General features: G+C 39.8%; 2 protein-coding genes across 6 annotated transcripts in view; one reads left to right on the top strand and one right to left on the bottom strand.

The window, feature by feature from the left end:
* Nucleotides 1-5,231, top strand: part of LOC123787051 (alpha-fetoprotein-like) — a 54,850-nt gene extending 49,619 nt beyond the window's left edge. The window contains exon 12 of the mRNA XM_087864084.1: nucleotides 5,138-5,231. Within this exon, the coding sequence (XP_087720210.1) occupies nucleotides 5,138-5,149 (12 nt within the window). The 3' untranslated portion in view covers nucleotides 5,150-5,231. The remainder of the gene's footprint in view (nucleotides 1-5,137) is intronic.
* RASSF6 (Ras association domain family member 6) overlaps nucleotides 1-21,725 on the bottom strand; it is a 50,141-nt gene that overhangs the window by 5,768 nt on the left and 22,648 nt on the right. For 4 of the 5 annotated variants that reach the window (XM_045789503.2, XM_045789514.2, XM_045789494.2 and 1 more), the window contains exons 3-10: nucleotides 20,067-20,145; nucleotides 15,611-15,750; nucleotides 10,076-10,173; nucleotides 8,578-8,762; nucleotides 5,619-5,720; nucleotides 5,225-5,276; nucleotides 277-395; nucleotides 75-172 (exon numbers count right to left, since the gene is read on the bottom strand). In XM_045789503.2, coding sequence (XP_045645459.1) covers nucleotides 75-172; nucleotides 277-395; nucleotides 5,225-5,276; nucleotides 5,619-5,720; nucleotides 8,578-8,762; nucleotides 10,076-10,173; nucleotides 15,611-15,750; nucleotides 20,067-20,145 — 873 coding nt within the window. Of the gene's footprint in view, nucleotides 1-74; nucleotides 173-276; nucleotides 396-5,224; nucleotides 5,277-5,618; nucleotides 5,721-8,577; nucleotides 8,763-10,075; nucleotides 10,174-15,610; nucleotides 15,751-17,010; nucleotides 17,224-20,066; nucleotides 20,146-21,725 lie in introns of those variants that run through there. The other variant, XM_045789523.2, reaches the window with a different exon arrangement.

Raw genomic sequence — 21,725 nt, 5'->3', positions numbered from 1 at the left:
TTCAAAATTGAACACATTTTGTGCACTGGGCCTATTAAAGGAATAGGCACCCGGCATGCATGCTCCTGACTTACTTGGCTATTGTTCTTTGGATCTCTCTCTTCTCTTCTTCATTTAATCTTTGAAGGATGGATTCCAGGAGAGAAAAATGAAAGTTAATGTACTGAGCCACCTAGAAAGGGAAAAAACAAAATGAAACAAAAAAGAAAGCAGATTCTGTGAGAGGTGCTGAGTCAGGAGGAAGCAAAGACAGAGTCGGGGTGACAGTATCCATACATCACTGCTAATTTCTTCCGCATCTTTATCCATGAGGAAAATGCGAGCATTCTCTTTGGAGGGTCCCTGCAGGAGCCTATGCAGCAGCGGGACATCTGTCTTCTTCAGCCGTCTCTGCTCTGCAAATGAAAACAAGAATCAACGATAGGCAGGAGTCCGTCCTGGAAAGAGAGAAGAAAGATACGCCGTCCATCCATTTTCTTTCTTTAGCTCACACTGGAGGAAGACCTAAAAAGAACATATAACAGGAAGCCTTCATTCAAATCAGTAAATTAAAATTAAAGCCTTCAAAGAAAAAGACTACAAAAGGACTCCTTTCTCTTGCTATCTCTTCAACTTGACTCGTATCTCAGATAATTCAGCCTTGCCTCTGGTTCGGACGTTCGGACAAATCTCCAGTTCCGTGTATGCTTTTATCAAGCCACACACCCACAAAATTCTTTATAAGTTTTCATTCATTCATTCATTCATTCACTCAACAAATGTTTACTGATTCCTTCCTAGTTCAGTTTCTGCATTTCCATCTTCCCAGTTGTTCAGGTCCAAAGCTTTGTAATCATCTTCAATGATCCCCTTGTTTCTCATCCCAATCCAACCCTTGGATCATCCTTAAAAATATATTCATAATGTTTTTTACATCACAGGTATTTTTATTATTTCATTCATCTGAGGGTTTCATCCATTCAGCCATAATAATGAGATGCGAAAGAAAATAACTTCCAACATGTTATATTCCCGGAACTTCAAATTTCCAAAAGTTGTAAATACTTCCACCCACCAAAGCACTTCCAGCTTTCTGTCAAAATAGTTTCACATCCATGGTTTCATTTTTATCAAAGTGAAACATGAACAGAACACAGTGCCCTTACATTCATCTCCTTTCCTCCTTCCTCAAATATTTTTTGAGTTCCTACTATGTTTCAGGCATTGTTTTCTGTGCGGGGCACTTTATAAAACAAAGCAGAGTAAAATCACTTCCGTCACGGACCTTACATTCTAGTGGAGGACACAGAGGTTAAGGAAGGTAAACCAACAAAACACATCATGTATTAGTGATACGTATTCAGAAGAAAAATAAAGCAAGGAAAGGGGTAGAAAGAATATGTATGTGCAAATAGGTGTGTACAGGGAACACGTATGTAATTATTGATAGGGTGGCTGAGAAAGGCCTCACTGAAGACGTAACATTTGAATAAAGACTGAAGGAGATGAGGTATGGAACCATGCAGCTATTTGGAGGAAGTGTGTCCCAAACAGAGTAAGTAAGTAAGTCAGGACCCTGCAGGTCAGTGCATCTCGAATGCTATCAAAGAGCAGCAAGGGACCAGGGTGGCAAATATGAAGATGAGGGAAGGAGAGAGAGTTGGAGAGAACGTGTAGTGGGACCAGCGTAAAACTCTGGCTTTACTATGGGAAGAGAGATCACTAAGGGTTTGAGAAGTGATGTGACATGGTCTGACTTACACTGTTAAAGAACAGTCTGTCTGCTATGTTGAAATAGACTGAAAGGGGAAAAGGGTAGACCAGTCAGTCCTTTCTACATTGCCATTTATGAAATCAATCACCTTGGGCTCTTAACAGTTCTAAGAATCAGAACTGTTCTCATCCCCTGGGTGGGACTTGGAGAGGATCGAGAGCACAATTAGAGTAATGTTATTCATTCTTGTTTCCACGGAGTCAGAGTTCATTGCTTTAATTCCGCCACATTTCTGAAGCGAGGGAGAAGCCTGATAATTTAGCTCATCTTATTAACCCACTAGAATCCTCTTCTGACCTCTACATCTTATAATAACTTGGTTTTGCATCGTCAGTTTGTTGCGTTCTTAATATTACAGAGCAAAGTTTCTTGCTTCATGAATTTGTTTCTGGGATAATTATTAGAAATACATATTCCCAGACTGTTCCTGAATCTGGATGGCTTGGGAATCTGTATTTTTAGTGAACTTCTCAGGTAATTCTGAAACGCACTAGAATTTGAAAAACACTGTTTTGGATCATGGGCTTAGTCGATACAAGGTGTTAAAATGCACCTGTCTGTATTTTCCAGATTAATACCTAAGCTGTGCTAAAAGTTCCATTCTTGGGGCGCCTGGGTGGCTCAGTCATTAAGCGTCTGCCTTCAGCTCAGGGCGTGATCCCGGAGTTATGGGATCGAGCCCCGCATCAGGCTCCTCCGCTGGGACCCTGCTTCTTCCTCTCCCACTCCCCCTGCTTGTGTTCCCTCTCTCGCTGGCTGTCTCTCTGTCAAATAAATAAATAAAACCTTAAAAAATTTTCAAAAAAATAACGCTTCCATTCTTTTCTCTGTTCCTGATCCCTAAACGGTGCTAGTTAGGATTATCTTCTGTTCTGGATTTTGTGTACAAGAATTTTTGACACCAAAAATAAAATAAAACAAGATTTTTACAGATAAAATTTTAAAGAACTACATTTTTGCAGTGAAAATAGACATTTTTTTTTTCTGATTATAAAAATAACTCCTGCTGCCAGGGAGGGAAAAGAGGGTGAGAGAGATACAAATTTTCAGTTATTAGAAGAATAAATTTTGGGGGCGCCTGGGTGGCACAGCGGTTAAGCGTCTGCCTTCGGCTCAGGGTGTGATCCTGATGTTATGGGATCGAGCCCCACATCAGGCTCTTCCGCTATGAGCCTGCTTCTTCCTCTCCCACTCCCCCTGCTTGTGTTCCCTCTCTCACTGGCTGTCTCTGTCTCTGTCGAATAAATAAAAATCTTAAAAAAAAAAAAAAAGAAGAATAAATTTTGAGGATCTAATGTCCACTCTGGTGACTAGAGTTAATAATACGGTATTGTATGTTTGAAAGTTGTTGAGAGTAGTATTCTCACACACACACACATACACACACACGCACACACATGAAAAGCTTTAACTATGTGATGTGATGGACGTGTTAATTATCTCAATCTTGGTAATCATCCCATAATATCAATGTATATCAAATCATCACATTATACACTTTAAATGTATACAATTATATGTGTCGATTATTCCCAATTATTCCTCAATAAAGTCTTAAAAAACACACATGCTATTGTAAATTGAAACTACGGAGACAAGTGTCAGGCAGAAAGTAAAGATCACCTGGAATCCCAGAACTCTGAGACAAACAGCCTCACCCTCCGTGTGGACATCCTTTAGTATACGTCTTTACGCACACACATAAACACACAGTACATAAAGATGGTCATGTGAAACTTGCTATTTTTACGGTAGCCATGTTTTAAAAAATGTTTTACCTTTTTTTTTTTTGCTTCTGTGTTCCTCCTTCTTCCATCCTCTTCTCTGCATCACCCTAAGCCCCTAGCTGGGTAATCGATGTTCATGATTTAATATTTGTCATTTCATACCTTTCTCCCTGATCATATGAACTTATGTACCACATATTTAAATGAGATTTGTAATTTTTTACAGAAATGGGATCATATTATACACATTTTTGGGCATGTTGCATTTTTCACGTAATCGATATTATGGAGTTCCCTCCATTTAACTGGTATACATCTAACACACTCCGTTTAATGGCTGCTTAATAACCATTTATTCAATCATTCTCCTATGATAGGTGACTTTGTCTTTAATTTTTTGTCATTATAAATAGCCTTGCACATAAATCTATAGGTACTAGTCCTTTTACTCTTGTGGAGTGGATTCTCACCAGTGGCATTGCTGGGTTAAAGGATATGTACCCTGTAAATGTTAATAATGTTAATAATGTTAGAATGAATTCCAAAAAAGTAAAGACTGTCTTATTTTCACCAGAATTGCATGAAAATATCCTTTTGCCCTTCAATACACCAGACATAGGTAGAACCCTTCTGAAACACTTTGCCAATCTGCTAAAAGTTGAGATATAATTGCATTGTGGGTTCTATTCTCATTGAATTGTCTTTTTGTTATCGTTTTGCAAGAACTCTGATATTATAGGTATTAATCTTTTATCTGATAGTTTTCATAATCTACTATTTGTATCTTTTGCATTTTTATATAGTCTGTTTCTGCTTTTTATTTTATAGCTTTTAGTTTTTCCCTAAATGAGTAGAATACAAATAGATATGTACACACACCTTTAGAATTTTTAAAATTTATATTATATTTCTTATATTTTAAGCTTTCAATTTGTAAGGGCTTTAATTTTGTTATTTTTAAAGACCCAATTTTCATTTTCTTACAGTTGTTCTGGCATCAAAACATATTATTTTATTCTGTTCAATTTCCAGCTCAAACATTCTGACACTTAAACTGTAATTGGAGATATTTCTACAATTTTACATACAAGTTTTTCAGTTTCAGGGTTTTCAAAAATTTCATTTCAGTATTGCCTTAGCTTTTTCTCTAATGTCTCTTTCATCCCTGCTCTCAGCACCCCATGCGTAGCCTCTTCCCAATGTCCTGCAGCCAACCTTCTGCTCCCAACCACCGAGTTGTGCATAACTTCCTCTACTGAGGGAGAGAAAACACATCTACAGAGTGGCAGGAACTGTGCTAAGAGAGTGATAATAACAAGAGAAATGGTATGCATTATGACTCCAGCAAGAGCTGGAATGAGAAAGGAAACCCAAAAAAAGTAAGAGGTATAGAAATCAAGGACTTCAAAGCATAACAATTCTTGGGAACTTTCCACAGACTACCCCCCCACCCCCTGCCAACTCCGAGCTCTGACTTCCATTCAGGTAATTTAATATCTGGCCAACAAGCAAACTCTTTTGTATTATAAGCTCCTCTAAAATACCTTATTCTTAAGTCATCTTCTTCTAAGATTGTGAAATACGAATAACCTTGTAAAACACCCTCCCTCTTATCCTCCTTTCTCTTTCTTCTTCCTTCCTTCTCTTTCTTCCACAGAATGAGGTTTAACTGCTCCTCTGCCTTCCCAAGGGACAGAAAACTACAACACCCCGGAATCCTATGAAGAAGAGCGATCAAGCTTACCTCCTGTTGCAAAAATCATGTAGAGTGCGAAATCTTGGGCACTATTTTCAATCTGTCAAAGGAAAAAAAATAAACGAACATGAATTCTTTCATATTTGATCATTTGTTCGTTGTCAGATGTTTTCTAAGCCAACCAGATCCAAATTATCCACCTGTTTCCTCACTTTCATTTTGCACTTTTAGACATGAAAAGTCCTCTGCTCCCTAGGAATAACGTAATTTCTCAAGGCTCAATTATGAAAAGGTGTGAGATACATAAGAAAGAGCTCTTCAGAACTGAACAGCTTAATTTAGATTTACATATTCATAGATCTTTTCCAGAAGAGTGCATTTAGGTATCTACAGTTAAATTATATACAAGAGAGTTACAGCTCAGCTTCATGACAAAGATCACCTTAAATTTTTGGAGAAGTTGCTCTATTACATCTTCAGTCCTCATATTACTGTTTACTCTGACCTTAGTTTCTGATCCAAAGGCTGGAGTGAAAATCGATGTCTGGGAAGAAAACAAAGTTCTTAAAATTAGATCAGATTAACAAGAATCAATATGTTGAAGCTGGCCTCATTATGCGCAAAGAAAAAAATTCCAGATCACCAGTTTAAAAACTTTATTGTCTTGTGCTTGCTTTCTTCATTGTTGTTGGGATATTACGTTCCCTTTTAAGCAGCTTTACATCGTTGCTGGAGTAAGGTAGGTAAAACATCATTTGAGGATGTTCGAAACATTTTCACTGGAGAATCATACCATTCTTCCATGTGGCTCAAGTTTTCAAAATAAATTAACTACAGCTAAATACAAATAAAAAGCAATATGAATAGTGTCCCAAGACTCTAGAAATGAGGTGGGGTCAGCAGACATGGTGCATCTGTGTGAATCGAAATATGGATATAGAAATAATTTTTCAAAGTAGGTATATAGAGGATGCCTGGCTTAAACTCTTGCTAAGCACGAGAAAAGTCCATGTTTGTGCACACTGGGAGGCATGGATGAGTCCCTCTGTGACACATATGACCAGTGCTGATAAGTTCTATGGCTGGAGACCCAAATGCTCATCTGGCACTAAGGGAAGGGTTAGTAACATATGTGATTTGATTTTGTTTATATGAAGAATCTTTATGGAGTTTGGCAACAGCACTAGATCATAGTGTCTTCTAGCTCCAACTTCATCAACCCACTTAACATTAAGGCCTAAAGAGGCCTCCTTAGGGTTTCATCTATGAAATAAGAGAGCAGGACTAGATGATCGCCAAGAGCCCTTCCAAAGTGCCAACATACAATGAATCTGGAATCATGTTTTTCAGTGGTTTAGATTAGTTTTGTTGGCCAACACACACAATAGAAGAAAATCATTTATTCTTATTGCAAGGATAGAAATATATCACAGGTCAAGTCAGTAGTCTTAACTTATGTACGAATATCATAATCTAATCCTCGGATATGGGTGTTGTTCACGTCCTGACAATACTGGTGTTCTCATGGGGTTTCGTGGCATAAAAACACGTCTTACAACTATATCAACTTAAACTCCTAGCTGCGTCTCACGGCACATCCGTTGATAGAGGGCTTGGGGTTTGTGGGTTTGTTTTGTTTTCTGGTAGCTATTAAGTTGCAGTGAATGGCATCTGTAGGACATATGTGTAGTTCCAGCTTGATCTCTTTTAACCAACAACAATAAAGCTAATGTAAATTGGGTTCTTCCTTTGTGCCAGACACTGTGCTGAGTGCTCGGCTCCCCTCATTCCGCGTAGTCCCTTCAACCTTGCAAAGTAGGAAGGATGAAGGAATGACAGCTAAGAGATGGGGGTCTTTTTGAACTTTGCTCAGCAAGAATTGGAAATCAGGCTGTCAAGCTGCAGCACCCAAGCGTTCAGCCACTATACGGTGCTGCCCGCTCAGTGTCAATGTCATTTTCAGCATGGTGGCCCATCTGGAAGCCGCTCAATTGGAACAGGGTGGTTTTCACAGCCTTCTTAACACAAATCACTCCCACAAGATGATGACGCAGCATAATCATGAGGCATAGAAACCAGGGCAGTTGGTAAGTTGCACGTCTGTGGGGACTGTCAATATCACTTTATGGCTAAGAGGAAATTCTGGAGCCAAGAAAATGTCTAATTTGAACAAAGAATTCACAAGGGATGTTTCTCCCCACGAGCCTCCAAAGGCACGCTGGGGCTGTGTTCCCGAGGGGAGGAGAAGGAATCAGGCAGAAAGCCCTCCAGGAGAAAAGCTTCAGCTGAATGACAACATTTTGTATGAAAGGGCTTAGAATGGTACCTGGCACAGAGTAAGTGCTTTAAAGTATTTATTAAATGAATGGGTGAATAATTGCTGAAGTACATGACATGAAAAATTTGAGTTCTAGGGAAAAAATGATGTATTTCCTACCTTCAGCAAAGTGAAATGTCTTACAAAAGCTGTGGAAAGGAACACATAAATTTAACACATTAAGTGAAAAATCAGAATACAAATTATGTAAAGTACAACTATGCTTGCATTAAAAAAACCATGTATATATGTACAAGGCCTGGAAGGGAACGTGGAGAAATGAGAAATTTGATTTATCGGAATAATAGGTCTGTGGCTGGTCTTATTTCTTTATTTAAATGTTAGTGTTCAAATGTACTTTGAACCAACCTCTGCTGTAGCACTTACATTATTCTTTTTTTTTTTTAAAGATTTTTATTTATTTATTTGACAGAGAGACAGCCAGTGAGAGAGGAAACACAAGCAGGGGGAGTGGGAGAGGAAGAAGCAGGCTCATAGTGGAAGAGCCTGATGTGGGGCTCGATCCCATAACGCCGGGATCACGCCCTGAGCTGAAGGCAGACGCTCAACGACTGAGCCATCCAGGCGCCCCCACTTACATTATTCTAATGCCATTTGTTGATGTGTTGGCTTCTTTGCCTGAGACCTGAGCTCCATGGCGGCAGAGCCATCAACTGAGTCACCTCAGATCCCCGGTGCTTGGCACAGAGCCAGCCCCTCAGATAGGGTTCACCCATCACGTTGGTTAATACTTGGGTTCTGGACTGGATTCAAGTTCAGAGCTGCTACTTACGAGTAGTGTGACCTAAGACAAATTACTTAACCTCTGTGAACCTCAATGAAATACATGTAAGGGAGGGAAAGTAATGGTACCTATCTCATAGGATTGTTTTAGTGATTAATGAGATAATTCACCAAAATCCAATTTCAAACAGTTTAGTACCTAACACAGGGAGAGGACCTGACAAATATTAGAAACACTACTACTAGTTTATTATGACTATTTTAATGGTAAGTTGAATTGAGTGGCATTGTTAGAAACACAGACATTATTTTCAATGACATGAATGGAATTATAACTCACTTCATGGTTATAGAAGTGCCCGTTAATGGAGGCCCTGTGCTTCTGTCTCTCTTTTCTGTCCATCATTGGAAGATTCATTCTTTTTCTCACCAGCGTTGCTTCACTCATGGTTCGATAGAGCAATGGGGATTCTGGCTCTTCTTCTGCATAAGGTTTCAGAGTGCTACTGTGATAAGATAAATAATCTGGGAAGAATAAAGATTATAAGGCCATATCATTTAGTCAGTTACTTCTTTGGGTGGATTTGTATATGTAGTTGATAAGAAAACGTGTAGCTAAGCAGTGAACTATAATGTTCTCAAACAGTAGGAAACAGTGTTCCATTTTACCTTGGGATTTAAAAAAATTTCCTACCGTAAATAGCATATCATCCAATAGACAAGAGATGGTTCCTCTTCCTCTAGCACCGGTACTTAGATACTGATAGATTTTTATGGTATCTTTGATGCCAAGAAATTGGGATTCCCCTCGGTTTAGAGGAGTGTTTTCAAAGGGCTAACAGGAAGGACCCTTACATAAAAGATGCCAAGAGCCAGTAGACAGATAAGGGAATCTTAGAAGAAGCATCATGTTTGTTATTAAATATGGGCTGTTATGGAGACGGCAGAAAGGACTGCATTGAGAAATGCCTGAAAAATATAAATAAACATTGGAAGTTGTCGGTAGATTCATGAAGATCATGTCAGCAGGATACTCTTTTCAGTCTGAAGTCAGCTTCATAATAGGACCACCCCAGAAACGTGAACCCTGCCCCCAGCCTCAGTTATCAGCTCCTCCCTCCTTGGATCTCCATATATTATATGAAAACCAAATCTAGGTAAGATACACAATATCAGGTGACACTTAGCAGAGTCTCGGTGAGTGACAGCTCCTAATATTACTACTATCACATCACCATTATGGCTCCTCAGGTCACATGTCATAGGAGCTGCCATTGACCCCTGGTTTGTCAAGTTCGATATGAACTCGCCTGACGTTCAAGTTGATTTCTCTTTTTAAAATAAATGCTTGAAACAACTCTATCAAATATAGCGATGCCGGTATATCTGCCTCGTTCTGGGGAGTGGTGTTATGTTAAATATCTATTAACTAACTAAAACGTTCAACTTCTAAATAGATGTAGAAGCCAATCTGAGGAGATTGGTCTAACATAAAAAGCTACTGAGTATTATAAATGATCCTAATTCTTGGGGGGAAATATTGAAGAATTTTGTGTATACAAATTTATTCAAGCCATTAGCTTTCCCTAATCTAGTAAATCGAAGTGACTTGATGTAATTTTAAAAATCACTATATTTTTATATAGTAAAGTAAGGTTCTTAAGCATTTATGAGCACTGTAGGGACTTAAGTTAGTATGATCCTAAGAGATTTTTTTTTTTAATATGAGAGCTTTATTAAATAGTGGTGTGTAAAATGTTAAATTTCGGAGAAACATTAAGGATTCGTGCTTTACATTAAAATAGAAGTCTCGCCATTAGTTAGAGTTTGATACTTACCTTTTCGGGAATTTGTTGCTTCAGAAGCTGGAATCTGGCTCCTGTCCAGATCACTAATACGGTAAAGATCATCAAACTCCCCCCAGCGGGTCATTCCCCTGAAAAGTAATAAATCTTGTAAATGACAGCAATTCTTCATAATGAGGCTCATGATGGTTTTCAGATTTATAGTATTAATATGGTACTGAGAGCCTCCTTAGGTAGGCATATCCTAAATTAGAACAGTATTATGATATTATTAAAATTATATTTATACCAGAATGGTCAGCATGTGTTTTAAATACTTTCTGTACTGATTTTAAGCAAATCTGATACAATAATTCAGTTATACCCTGAAAGGCAAGGTTGTATAGATTCTATAAATTGTGTATGCAGATGGAATTAGTAGAAACCAACATGACCCATTGTTCCACAGATATCTCACAATGCTCTTAGGAAAGTCTAGATGTAAAAGTGTTCTTTCCGCCAATCTGCTTTGAGTTCCTATAGTATTCAGAGAATTTTTAGGTAGAGTGGCTATCAGTAAGATGGGGTGCCCATCTTTAAGGCTCTTTACTACTATGAATGCAATTTACAAAGGAGGAAAGTGTACGAGAAACTTCTCTTCTAAAACATTATGACTTATATCTAGGATACTAACAATTTTCAGTGCATTCTAGTGATTAGAAAACATAAAACTGGGCAACTACTTATTTTTACCAGCAGGGCCGAGAGTCACCTTTACTTTATTTCTCTGGTCTTAGACAAGTTACTCATCTTCTCTGTGCCTTCGTGTCCTTACCTATAAAATGATGATAAGAGGAGGCGGTAGGATAGGGTTAAGTTAGGTCAAATTCTTCAAACAGTGCCTGGTATACTTAGTAAGCACACAGAATGTGTTAAAAGTTATCAAAATCCTCCTCATCTTCATTATCATCCTCCTCCTCATCACTTGTACCCATTTCGTGGGAGACCAGGAACCAATAGGGGTCCAAGATATTCCTGGGTCTCTCTAGGTCAGTGAATACTATCATTGCTGGGACTGGTCCTATTCTTACTAAAAATCTCTTCCGTAATGTCTGTTTTCCTTATGACCAAAACCTGTAAGTGGTGGCATACACTCTTTTCAAATGTGACATTTGTAGCACTAATTCTATCCAAGTGTCACTGGTGGCAACAATAACAAAAAATGCTTTTTCAGACTAGTGGTGGTGAACATGACAAACATGATTTTTTCCCCTTAATCTTTGCATCCGTTTGATGTATTTTATAACCTTGATATCATTTGAGCCTCATTCTAGTCTTATGTAAATAAGGTAATCCTAATGTATTTGTTAGTTAATTTTCCCGTAAGCTCTACTATCCAGAATATAGCCAGTTAAATGTCAGAATAGTTCAATAACTATGGGTAATAACGAACTCAAAGGAGACCTATTCGGGTCCTGACTCAGAATCAAGTTATTCTTAAACTAGATAAAATTACCCATCTTTCCCAATCTATCAGGGATTCATTATCACAAGGAGGCAGATGTTATTATCACAGGAATGTTAGCCATGGGGAAGGCCCAATACCAATGAAAAGCAGAAACGAAAGTGAGAAGGCGACCTGATGCTATTTCATGTGGGGGAAGACGAGAATGCCACGAGGGCCCCACCGGTAGCATTCTACAGATCCTTGGTAATCTTGGCAGACTTGACACTTGTCCTCACTTTCTTACGGTTTAGTGGGGTCACACAAATACAGGGGGCAAACATGGCCCTTTTTCCTTCCTGCCCATTTTGTAGAAAGCACCAGGGTTTTTTGTTTGTTTGTTTTAAAGATTTTATTTATTTATTTGACAGAAAGAGAGAGGCAGAGAAAGAAACAGAACACGAGCAGGGGGAGGAGGCAGAGGGAGAGGGAGAGGGAGAGGGAGAGGGAGAAGCTGAGCAGGGAGCCCAACATGAGACTCCATCCCAGGACACTGGGATTGTGACCTGAGCCAGAGGCAGACCCTTAACCCACTGAGCCACCGAGGCGCCCCACTTCTGAAAGCACCAGTTTTGAGCTTTGGATCGTGTCATTCGAAGAGTCACCCACATACAGCTGTTGCACATGCCTACGCTGAGTGCAGTTACCCGGAGTAGCTGAAAGGAAACTGGACAGAACTGTACACGATGTCAAATTGTCGAACGTGCCCAAGCATGGGACTGCTGGCACGGCTCTGACCTCGCTTCAGGATGTGTGCCGTTGGTAAATTCAAACTGTGGGGAAGGTTTCTGGTGAGTTGCAAAATAAAAAGGAGGTAGTAATTTGATAGACAAATGGAATGTGGTCATTTTTCTACCTGTGCCGTAAGGACAAAACCACATTGTTAATGTTATTCAAACGTACACCTGTCTGGCTTCTGTTCTTCATGTCATTCTGTCATGATTCGTACAAAACGTGCCAAAGCTGATTTTACAAAGATTAAAAACAGAACTGAAAACTGGTGCAAGCAAACGTAGCCTCAGTAAGGCTGGGGGGTTTTCGAAAAAATTTTTGAAAGATTTTCGAAACACAATACTTGGACCAGATAGGAAAGATCAAAGTACTGCCCACAGGATTGTTTCCGTAAAGGACCACAAGTGGTCACAGTTCAAACAAACTGATTTGTATTTAAGCTTCTACCACTCCCTTTGAGCTGACTCAGTGTGACTCACTTCGAAGATAATTAAAACAGATTAGCCTGATAAACTGATGATGCTCTCCACGGGTGAACCGGAAGACCAGACTGTGGCCTGTCCTGCTGCTGAGGACACTGCTTCCCCGTCTTTTACTCCATGTCCAGCCACAGCAGATCCCACCCCTGGGACCCGGTGGAAACAGAGGGAGAAGTTCTGCACACGGGAACCCAGGACGAGAAAGGGGACTTGAGAAGTGAGAGTGAGGGAATCGTCCCTTTCTTCATATGGTTTCCTTCAAGGCTCAGAATTTAAGCGAACGCCACCTGAAGGCTGGCAGCCAGAGTGACCGTGTCTAGGACTGGCCTGAAACGAATAATAGGACGTCAGGTGGCCATGTGCCCCGCTAGGGAACCAGAGGCCAAGGAACAGCCATCCCAAATCATGCTGCTGAGTGTCCAGCTGGTTCCCACAAAGATTCGTGGCTAACTGACCACAACTGAATCTAATCTTGGTCTTGAGTGTGAGGGGGTAGCATCTCTTCCTGGTCATACTCAACCTCCAGAAGGACTGGATACACCGCAAGTGTGCCCTTCACTTCGAATGTTCTTGTAAGCTTCATTGCTATGGTAAATTAAAGGGCAAGCCAAGTTCTCTAGGGAATTCTTTCTCAGCTCGAAACTAAAGGAGGTCGTTCGTGCTTAGTTCACAGCACTGTTCTTTCCAATAAACACTGAAAAATGCAGTTAGTGTCGACGGAAGGCACATCAGGAGAATATTAATTTTTAACCTGCTACCGTGTATGGAGAGGTGTCAGTATTACTTTGTCCACCTGGTCTCTTGAAACTTATGCCCAAATTGAGGATTTTTAGGAACAAGTGTTTTGAATTTTAATTTGAAAATTTAAAAATACCTTGGGGTAGCTATTTAAAAAAAGGCTTCATGTGATAATACAAGTACCTCACTGAATCTCCTTGACATCTTCCCTTAATGTTCCATACTTATTAAGTTTTCATGACTCAAATAATGAAAATGCATCAAAAGCAGCCAGCTGCTTGGAGAACTTTGCAATGAGTTTTTAGGCAATATGAATAATGATAGCTAATTTTGCCAAATTCATATCTTGCACAGTTATTTCTAAAAGCAGAGCCCAGGGGTAATTTCTCCTACAGGATCCTCCTAGTCGTTTAGAATCATCAGCCCCATCAGTCACCTGGTCTCTGAAGGTGAGGGATGCAAAGCTTCATCAGGCTGCCTAAGTCTGTGGTCTCCCTTCTGCTCTTCTGCAAACACTGGACCTTTCACCCAAGGCAACCCTTAGCCTGGGTGGGAGACCAATCAGAAGTGGTAGAGGGAGACAGTTTTCACAACAGAGCAGATGTTAATTTCACTACCGGGCTTGTGGGCTTTATTCAAAGACTCTATTTTGAGTCTCTTCTTCGTGCCAGGCACACTGGCAAGCACCACAATAACAGATGAATAAGACATGCTCCATACCCTGAAGAAGCTCGCAGGCCAGAGCGGGAACTGGTGCATAAAAATACAATTAATGATATATTTTGAAAGTGACCTAGAAAAAGTGTCAGTGCACCTCGTACAGATGGAAGGGTCAGAAAAGGCTTTCTGGCGAATGTGTTACCTTGTTACCTAACCAGACTCTGAAAAGACTGTGAGAATGGAGTCAGGCAAATAGATGTTGAAAAGCAGGGAGACTTTCCAGGAGGCAGGAAAGTAAGCAGCTGCTGCACGGTACGTGTAGGGGATTACAAACTGTTCAGAACCGCCGGAGCATCATGTTTGAGCAAACTGGCCACATGCACATCAGAGTGGGGTGTCTGTGTTTTTTTCCAAAGCAAAAGTGGGGCTTCCCTCAAGGTGATACTTGGGCTCTCCTTGCTTATGGCTGAAGACCAGATTGAGGACAAGGTCCTGGCTCTCTCATCATCCTCTCTTCCTAAAACTCCAGCCCATCCAGGTACAGATGTTAATAGACAGCAGGATGGGTAAGGAGAAGGCTTGGTACCTCCACATATACACGCTAGGAAGATGAGTGGGAAAGTTCAGGATTAGAAAGGACGGAAAGTAGGGAAGAAGGAAGAAAAAAGAAAAAAAAATGACATGTATGATTCCTTCTGGGAATATTTATTTTTCTAAAAACTACAAAGGATAACAAAAAAAATGAGCCCAACTTTTGTATTCAGGGTACGGTTGCATAAACCCACACAGAGAACAGTCTTGTGCAGTTACCGAGCTTCAAGGGCACTTTGCCGTGCCCTGTTGAGCAGGATCAGGACCATCAGGTGGCACATAATTAAAGCTCCCTTCCAGAAAGCACCAAGAGCCCTCTGTTCCAAGGAGAGGAGAAATTTACATTTTATCCCCCGTTTCCGTGACCAGGCCAAGCCTAATGGAATCTTGCCTTTATATTTTCTCCTTCCTAACAAAGGAATTCGGGGCGCTTGGGTGGCACAGCGGTTAAGTGTCTGCCTTCGGCTCAGGGCGTGATCCAGGCGTTATGGGATCGAGCCCCACATCAGGCTCCTCCGCTGTGAGCCTGCTTGTTCCTCTCCCACTCCCCCTGCTTGTGTTCCCTCTCTCACTGGCTGTCTCTCTCTCTGTCGAATAAATAAATAAAATCTTTAAAAAAAAAAAAAAGGAATTCAGTCTTCCAGGAGAGAAGCAACACAGCAGAGAGGTAGACCTGAGGTCTGCTACATGGTATTTGGAGATTTTGCACAAATTACCCAACCTCTCAGAACCCCAGGTTCTGAATACCTACTTCACAGAGTTGCTGGGGATCAGATGAGATCCTGTTATGGGCATTCGAGCTCCCATCTTTCAGAGTCCACACAATAAAAAGAAGTAAATATGAGGTTGATCTTTTAAGGAGGTAACACATGAAAGACAGCTTACCTTTTGGAAAAGACATCTGGTGACTTCACCTTAGTAAAAGAAGGGATTTGCTTCTCATCTTGGATTTTCAGTTGTATAGGCCGTTTTACTCCCCAGGAAATGTCCAACATTCCTTCAACAATTGGTTCTCCATCTTCTGTCTGGGGAAGAAACCAATCATCTCAAACATGGTTTTTGTAATATTTACAGAAGGCAAATCTTTTAACTGAAAATATAGAACTCAAGTCTATAAGACATCTTAATAGACAAAAATAAATTCCCCAGTGAGGTTGTTTGGCTTTTCAATTTATCCTCAAAATACTTCATTTTCGGGGGCGCCTGGGTGGCACAGAGGTTAAGCGTCTGCCTTCGGCTCAGGGTGTGATCCCGGCGTTATGGGATCGAGCCCCACATCAGGCTCCTCCGCTATGAGCCTGCTTCTTCCTCTCCCACTCCCCCTGCTTGTGTTCCCTCTCTCGCTGGCTGTCTCTATCTCTGTCAAATAAATAAATAAAATCTTTAAAAAAAATACTTCATTTTCGGAAACAGCTGTAACTAGCCAAGTAAGTCGTAATGGTAATGACATGCCCACAAGAGGGCATAGTATGTTAAAATGCTTTCTGAACTCCACGATTCTTCAATGAACTGGAAGTTTAATTAATTCTGTTCTCTTCAAAATAAAGCAGAACTAAACACTATACTGAACTAGAAATCAGAAGAGCAGCTTTTCAGAGACTTAGTGGCTGCTTCCTCATTTCTGAACAGGAAATTTTAACTCACAAAATTATTATGCAGAATGAGTGAAAAAGGTAAGAAAGCAGTGTTAAATGTATAACAGAAATTATTTATTTGAAAAAAGTCAAGAGCATTTGACTAATTTTTAAGTTGGAAATATAACGAAAGAAGGAAATTCCATGCCAACACGGACTGTGAACACTTACTTATTCTGTGGGTGTAGATATTAATACCAAAGTATATTTCCATAGAACTTATTTTGTAACCAATTTTTCTCTTGTCTATGTAAAAGCCTTTCTGTTATTAAAGTAACATGTTGTCATTATAGAAATTTCAAAAAAATATAGAAAATAGGAAGAGTCCTATTCCAACTCTCCAGTAACAACTATAACATCCAGTGACTACTATTCTTATGAAAAATCAATTATTAGAAAATGTAAATGACTCCATTTTTATTTGAGAGGGTAATGAAAACTCCAGACTCTGGAATCAGACAGACCTGTGTTTGAACCCTGGCTCTGCCACCTCCCTGCTGTGTGACCTTGGATGAGATGCTGAGCACATTTAAACCGGCTGCTTCTGAAGAACAGACTGACGTCATAATAACCCCTAATTCATAAGACCCGACATTTAATAAGTGCTCAATAAGTAGTATTGCTTATTATTTCTTTGGCTGATAAACTTACTTTCGAGTCACTCCTGAAACAAAGTCGTGCTCTTTCTCCCACTTTTGAGTTCCGGGGTTCAGAGTACTGAGAGTTCAGGTTACCAGTCGGTTGTTTTTAACACCCGACCAAGCATAATCTGGCCTCTGAAGTGGCACTACGCGATGCAGGTCCTACGTTTTCCTTACTGATGTATAGCATCCCTTCTTCGTTTAATTGTACTCCAATTAATCCCTGACAGCAAAATCAATCAATCAATCACAGAATACTCTTCTGAGATTATTAAATTCTTGCTTTCAAAAAGAAATACCCCAAACTACTATCACACAATGCTAGGTTTTCTCATGTAAGGAATATCAGAATATTTTTTAATTTCACAAAGCATTTCTTTCGAGATTAACTAAATAAGTTATCACAGAGGGCTTGGGTACGCTTATTTAATCTCGTCTGAATCCGTAGGCCTCTTCTCTTCTAGATCTACCCACCATTCTTGGTGATCTCAAGGATCCCCCTATGCCGTCTCTAAACTAAACGCTTCCGACTTTATATTTCCAGCCCAAACCTTCCCCCTGAACTCCAGTCTTCCAGTTGCCTACCTGACATCCAATTTAATATCTTCCTGATTAACTCAGGATCTTTCTCCCATGAATATTTCCTTCTCCAAGTTGCTCCCATTTTGGCAAATAGTACCCTTATCCTTCCAGTTGCTCAGGCCAGGAATTTTAATCTTTCTTTTGAACTCAACAACCAAAGCATTAGCAAATCCTATTAGCTCCACCTTAAACATATATCCCTAATGTGACCACACTCACTGTGTCCACTACCATGATCCCGGCCCACCCCACCGTCATTGTTTGCCTGGAATATTGCAAGAGCTTTCTTTCCCATTCTTTTCTTGCCCTTTGCTATACTCCCCATTGCTAGAGAGATCCTTTTAAAATGAATCCTTTTAGATAATGTCCCTGTTTTACACAAAACTCCCTTTGGCTTTCCATCTCCTTCCAAGCACGTACGAAGGTCTTCACAATGCTCTACAAGACCCACACTCTCTGGTGCTTTCCTTTCACAGTTACGTCTCTAGCTGCTTTGTCTGCTCATGCCCCGTTCTCTTAGGATCCCTGCTCTACCGGCTCCCCGGCTCTACTTCAATTACCCTAGCCAGGCTCTGGCCCCTTACTCTGGCTGCTGTCTCTGTCCGGAATGTGTGTCCCACGGACTTCTGCAAAGTTGGCCTCTTCACATCCTTCAGAGTCTTCGGTCAAATGCTCCTCTTCCCCCACCCCACTTAGATCCCTGAGCCCTCTTCCCTGCCTTGCTGCTGTCCACAGCCTTTATTACCATTTGGATATATTGTATATTTTGTATCTTATCTGTCTACTATAGTGTAAGCAGCATAAAGGCAAGACATTCTGTCCAGTTTCTTCACTGCTCTATCTGCAGCATGGTCTAGAAGCTACATGGTAGACAATCAATATTTGCTTAATTAACCAGAGATTAAGAAAGCTACATATTCGGGCGCCTGGGTAGCACAGTCGTTAAGCGTCTGCCTTCGGCTCGGGGCGTGATCCCGGCGTTCCGGGATCGAGTCCCACATCGGGGCTCCTCTGCTAAGAGCCTGCTTCTTCCTCTCCCACTCCCCTGCTGTGTTCCCTCTCTGGCTGGCTGTCTCTCTGTCACATAAATAAATAAAATCTTTAAAAAAAAAAAGAAAGCTACATATTCGTAGCTTTGAACAGTGTCTGTTATGGTAACCAAGGATATTTAGAAAATTCTGAATTCTGACTTTATTGACCAGTGAGTAAAGATGGAAAGATTAAGTTACTTCATGTAATTTTTGAAAATTAAATGACTTTTGTATTATAAATTGAACACTGTTCATAGAACTGGAAAGAACATGTCTCAAATTATAAGTTCATTATGTCAAAATTCAAACATTTTCCTAAAGGAAATAAATATCAACATTATGAATTTTGTAGAAACTTTAAGTAAAATATAAACAATAATTTTTTTTAAGTTTTGACCTGTTCTTACATTTTCTTTAATTATCTTTACAATTACATATAGTAGAGATCAAAGATATAGGACATTATTGAAATAATTTAAAATTATGCCCATTTCTTTGTAAAGAGATTAGTTATCTCCTTCTTCTATCTATTATATTTGGGAAGGTAACTGAAATATTCAATCGAGCTAAATCATTTAACTTCTCTAGTAAAGGCCAGAGTGGTTTGTAAGTTTCCTTCTGTCCCAATGGCAGTTTTAAGCCAAATCACAGTGGCCTGAAGTCAATGCTCGGCCATCGAATTTGAAGATTTGAATCAGCGATAGAAAAGTCTAAGGTTTCCTGGGACCAGGAAGATATTGAAAAGAGGTGAAGTGAGCTCCATTAGAATATAAGACTGAGTGGAGAGACATGTGGAGAATGAAGCATTCAAAGGAGAAGAGGAAGAAAAGAAAAATCTAAGGCCGGTTTGTACAACAGCCTACCATTTGCACTCCTAAAAATGCTTTCTAGCTTCAGGACTTTTCTGAATTGTTTCTTTCACATTTTAAAATTTGTTATTATAACATAGTACACATCCATTGGAATCTAACTGATTCATTTTAACAACCAAATCAAACTATGTTACAGCCTATGTCATATTTATTCGAGCAACCCCCCATCAGTATAGACTTAAGATAGCTTCAAATTTTCTCCGTTACAAATGATGTCACCGTGGGATGACACCACTTTCTCTACACGTTCTGGTACATTTGTCACAAAGTATTATGATAGATTTTTGCTATGCAAAAGATATTTATTTATACACTCTTTTAAAATAGAAAGTAAATAGGTCATTATAATTATTTTTAAATGTTTTCCTATCTCCAAAATTGCTTAAAAAGTCACATGTTCCAGGACTGGAATCTTGTGATATAGTCTAAAAATAAAAATCATGATCGAGTCAAAGATTCACTGTTTTTCCAGTCCACTTGTGCTGCTAGACTAGGGACTCCAACTCATCCTGATTCCTCTATACTTTTATGGAATTTCTTTCTGTGAATCAAACTGTGTTGTATTTCTTTGATGGGCTTACCTGTCCGTATAAAATATGCAGATTTTTCTGGTTCCCATAAAAAATGTTATAGGTCTTCAATAAAGAATTAAGTTGTTCCCTAAAAAAGAAGTTACATTTGGTTACAATCAGGCTCTTTAACAGTAAGAGGCAATAATAGTGCATTCAGTTCATAGAGGTATGAGATAGAAACGGTGACAGGAGACAGCCACAAAATAGAGATCTGGTTTCACATTTCTTTTTGGTTTTGCAACATTTGCTCAGCCTAAATTAAGTGCCTAGTATGTGCCTGACATCGTGCTTCCTACCCGGGGTATAGTAACAGTTCGGAAATGGTCACTGCTCCCGAGTTACTTATCCTTTGTGGCAGGTGGGCTCTGGCAGTGGGAATATTGGTTCCTGCCCCTCCTCTCTCCTTCCCCTGCACCCCCACAGCCTAAGATCCTTACCCTCCCTAACTAACCTACTGGTCCGGGCCATCTTCTCTCACCTGGATTACTGCGACAGTCTCCTAAAAGCTTCCTGCATCTGCAGTCTGTTGTAACAGAAGGTATTATTTTAATGCAAATTTGATCATCTCTCTCTTTGGCTCAGAACTTTATTCAGGATAAAAGCCAACATCCTTCCAATGACTTAAAAGGCCAGATACGATCTGGTCTTCTGTTTCCCTTTGATCTCATTTCCTATTATTCTTTCTTTCACTCACTACAGTCTAGCCACTGGCCTCCTTACTGTTCCTTGAGTATTCAGGAACATTCTCACCTCAGGGCCTTTGCACTTGCTGATCCCCCTATTCAGAATGACCTCTCCTCTTACCCCTCACCCAGTGTCACACTGTTTACACATTTTCTTTAACTCTTTACTCAGAATTCACATTGTCAAGGAGTCCTTCCTGACCACTCGATCTAAAGGTTTGCCTTCTTCTAACATTCATACCCTGCTTTCTTACCTCTGCCCCTTTGTCACCTCTAACCTGCGTATATTTTACTTATTTCTCTTATATTCAGTCTCTCTCACCAGACCATAGCTCCACGAGAATAGAAGAGCTTGTGTGTTCTGTTTGCTCTATATTCCATGTGCCTGGAACAGTGTTTGGCACATAGTAAGAACTCTATGAACACCCATTGAATGAAACTATCGAAGAAATTCTTATTCCTAAAAAATGAAACATACCAAATAAAGGGGGGGGAAACTTTTTTATATAAGCAGTTTAATGGGGAGAAATCTCATATTAAATTTCCAAGTCTATCATTTGTTTAAATTCTTCTGATCCTCAAAATCTGTCTCCCTCCCATAAGAATACTGGCTCTACAAGGGCAGGAATTTTGCTCTGTTTTATTCATTATTGTCTTCCCAGTGCTAGAGCAGAGACTTGTTCATAGCAAGCTCTTAATCAATAAATACTTATTGAATACTGAATGACAGAATTCATGCATATTGATTTCTATGCTTGAGATCATGGAAACGTACTCTTTCCATCTGGCCTTGTAATTTTAATGTGCACTCTTCCAAGGTTCTATGCACTTCACACAATCACCACATTAAAAAATTCTTCAGAATGCCTCCATGTTATGGTTCCATCTCCAACCGAGTTACTTCAGAATTTCAGCGTTAATGAATATTTCTGCTCTAAATATCATTGCACACACAAGGGACTTGCTCCCTTAGAGTCATTACTGT

The sequence above is a fragment of the Ursus americanus genome, chromosome 8 (assembly GCF_024610735.1).
Source record: "Ursus americanus isolate L20-20 chromosome 8, mUrsAme1.1.p, whole genome shotgun sequence".
Taxonomy (NCBI): Eukaryota; Metazoa; Chordata; class Mammalia; order Carnivora; family Ursidae; genus Ursus; species Ursus americanus.
The sequence above is the reverse complement of the archived record's forward strand: the minus strand, read 5'-3'. Positions and strand labels throughout refer to the sequence as shown.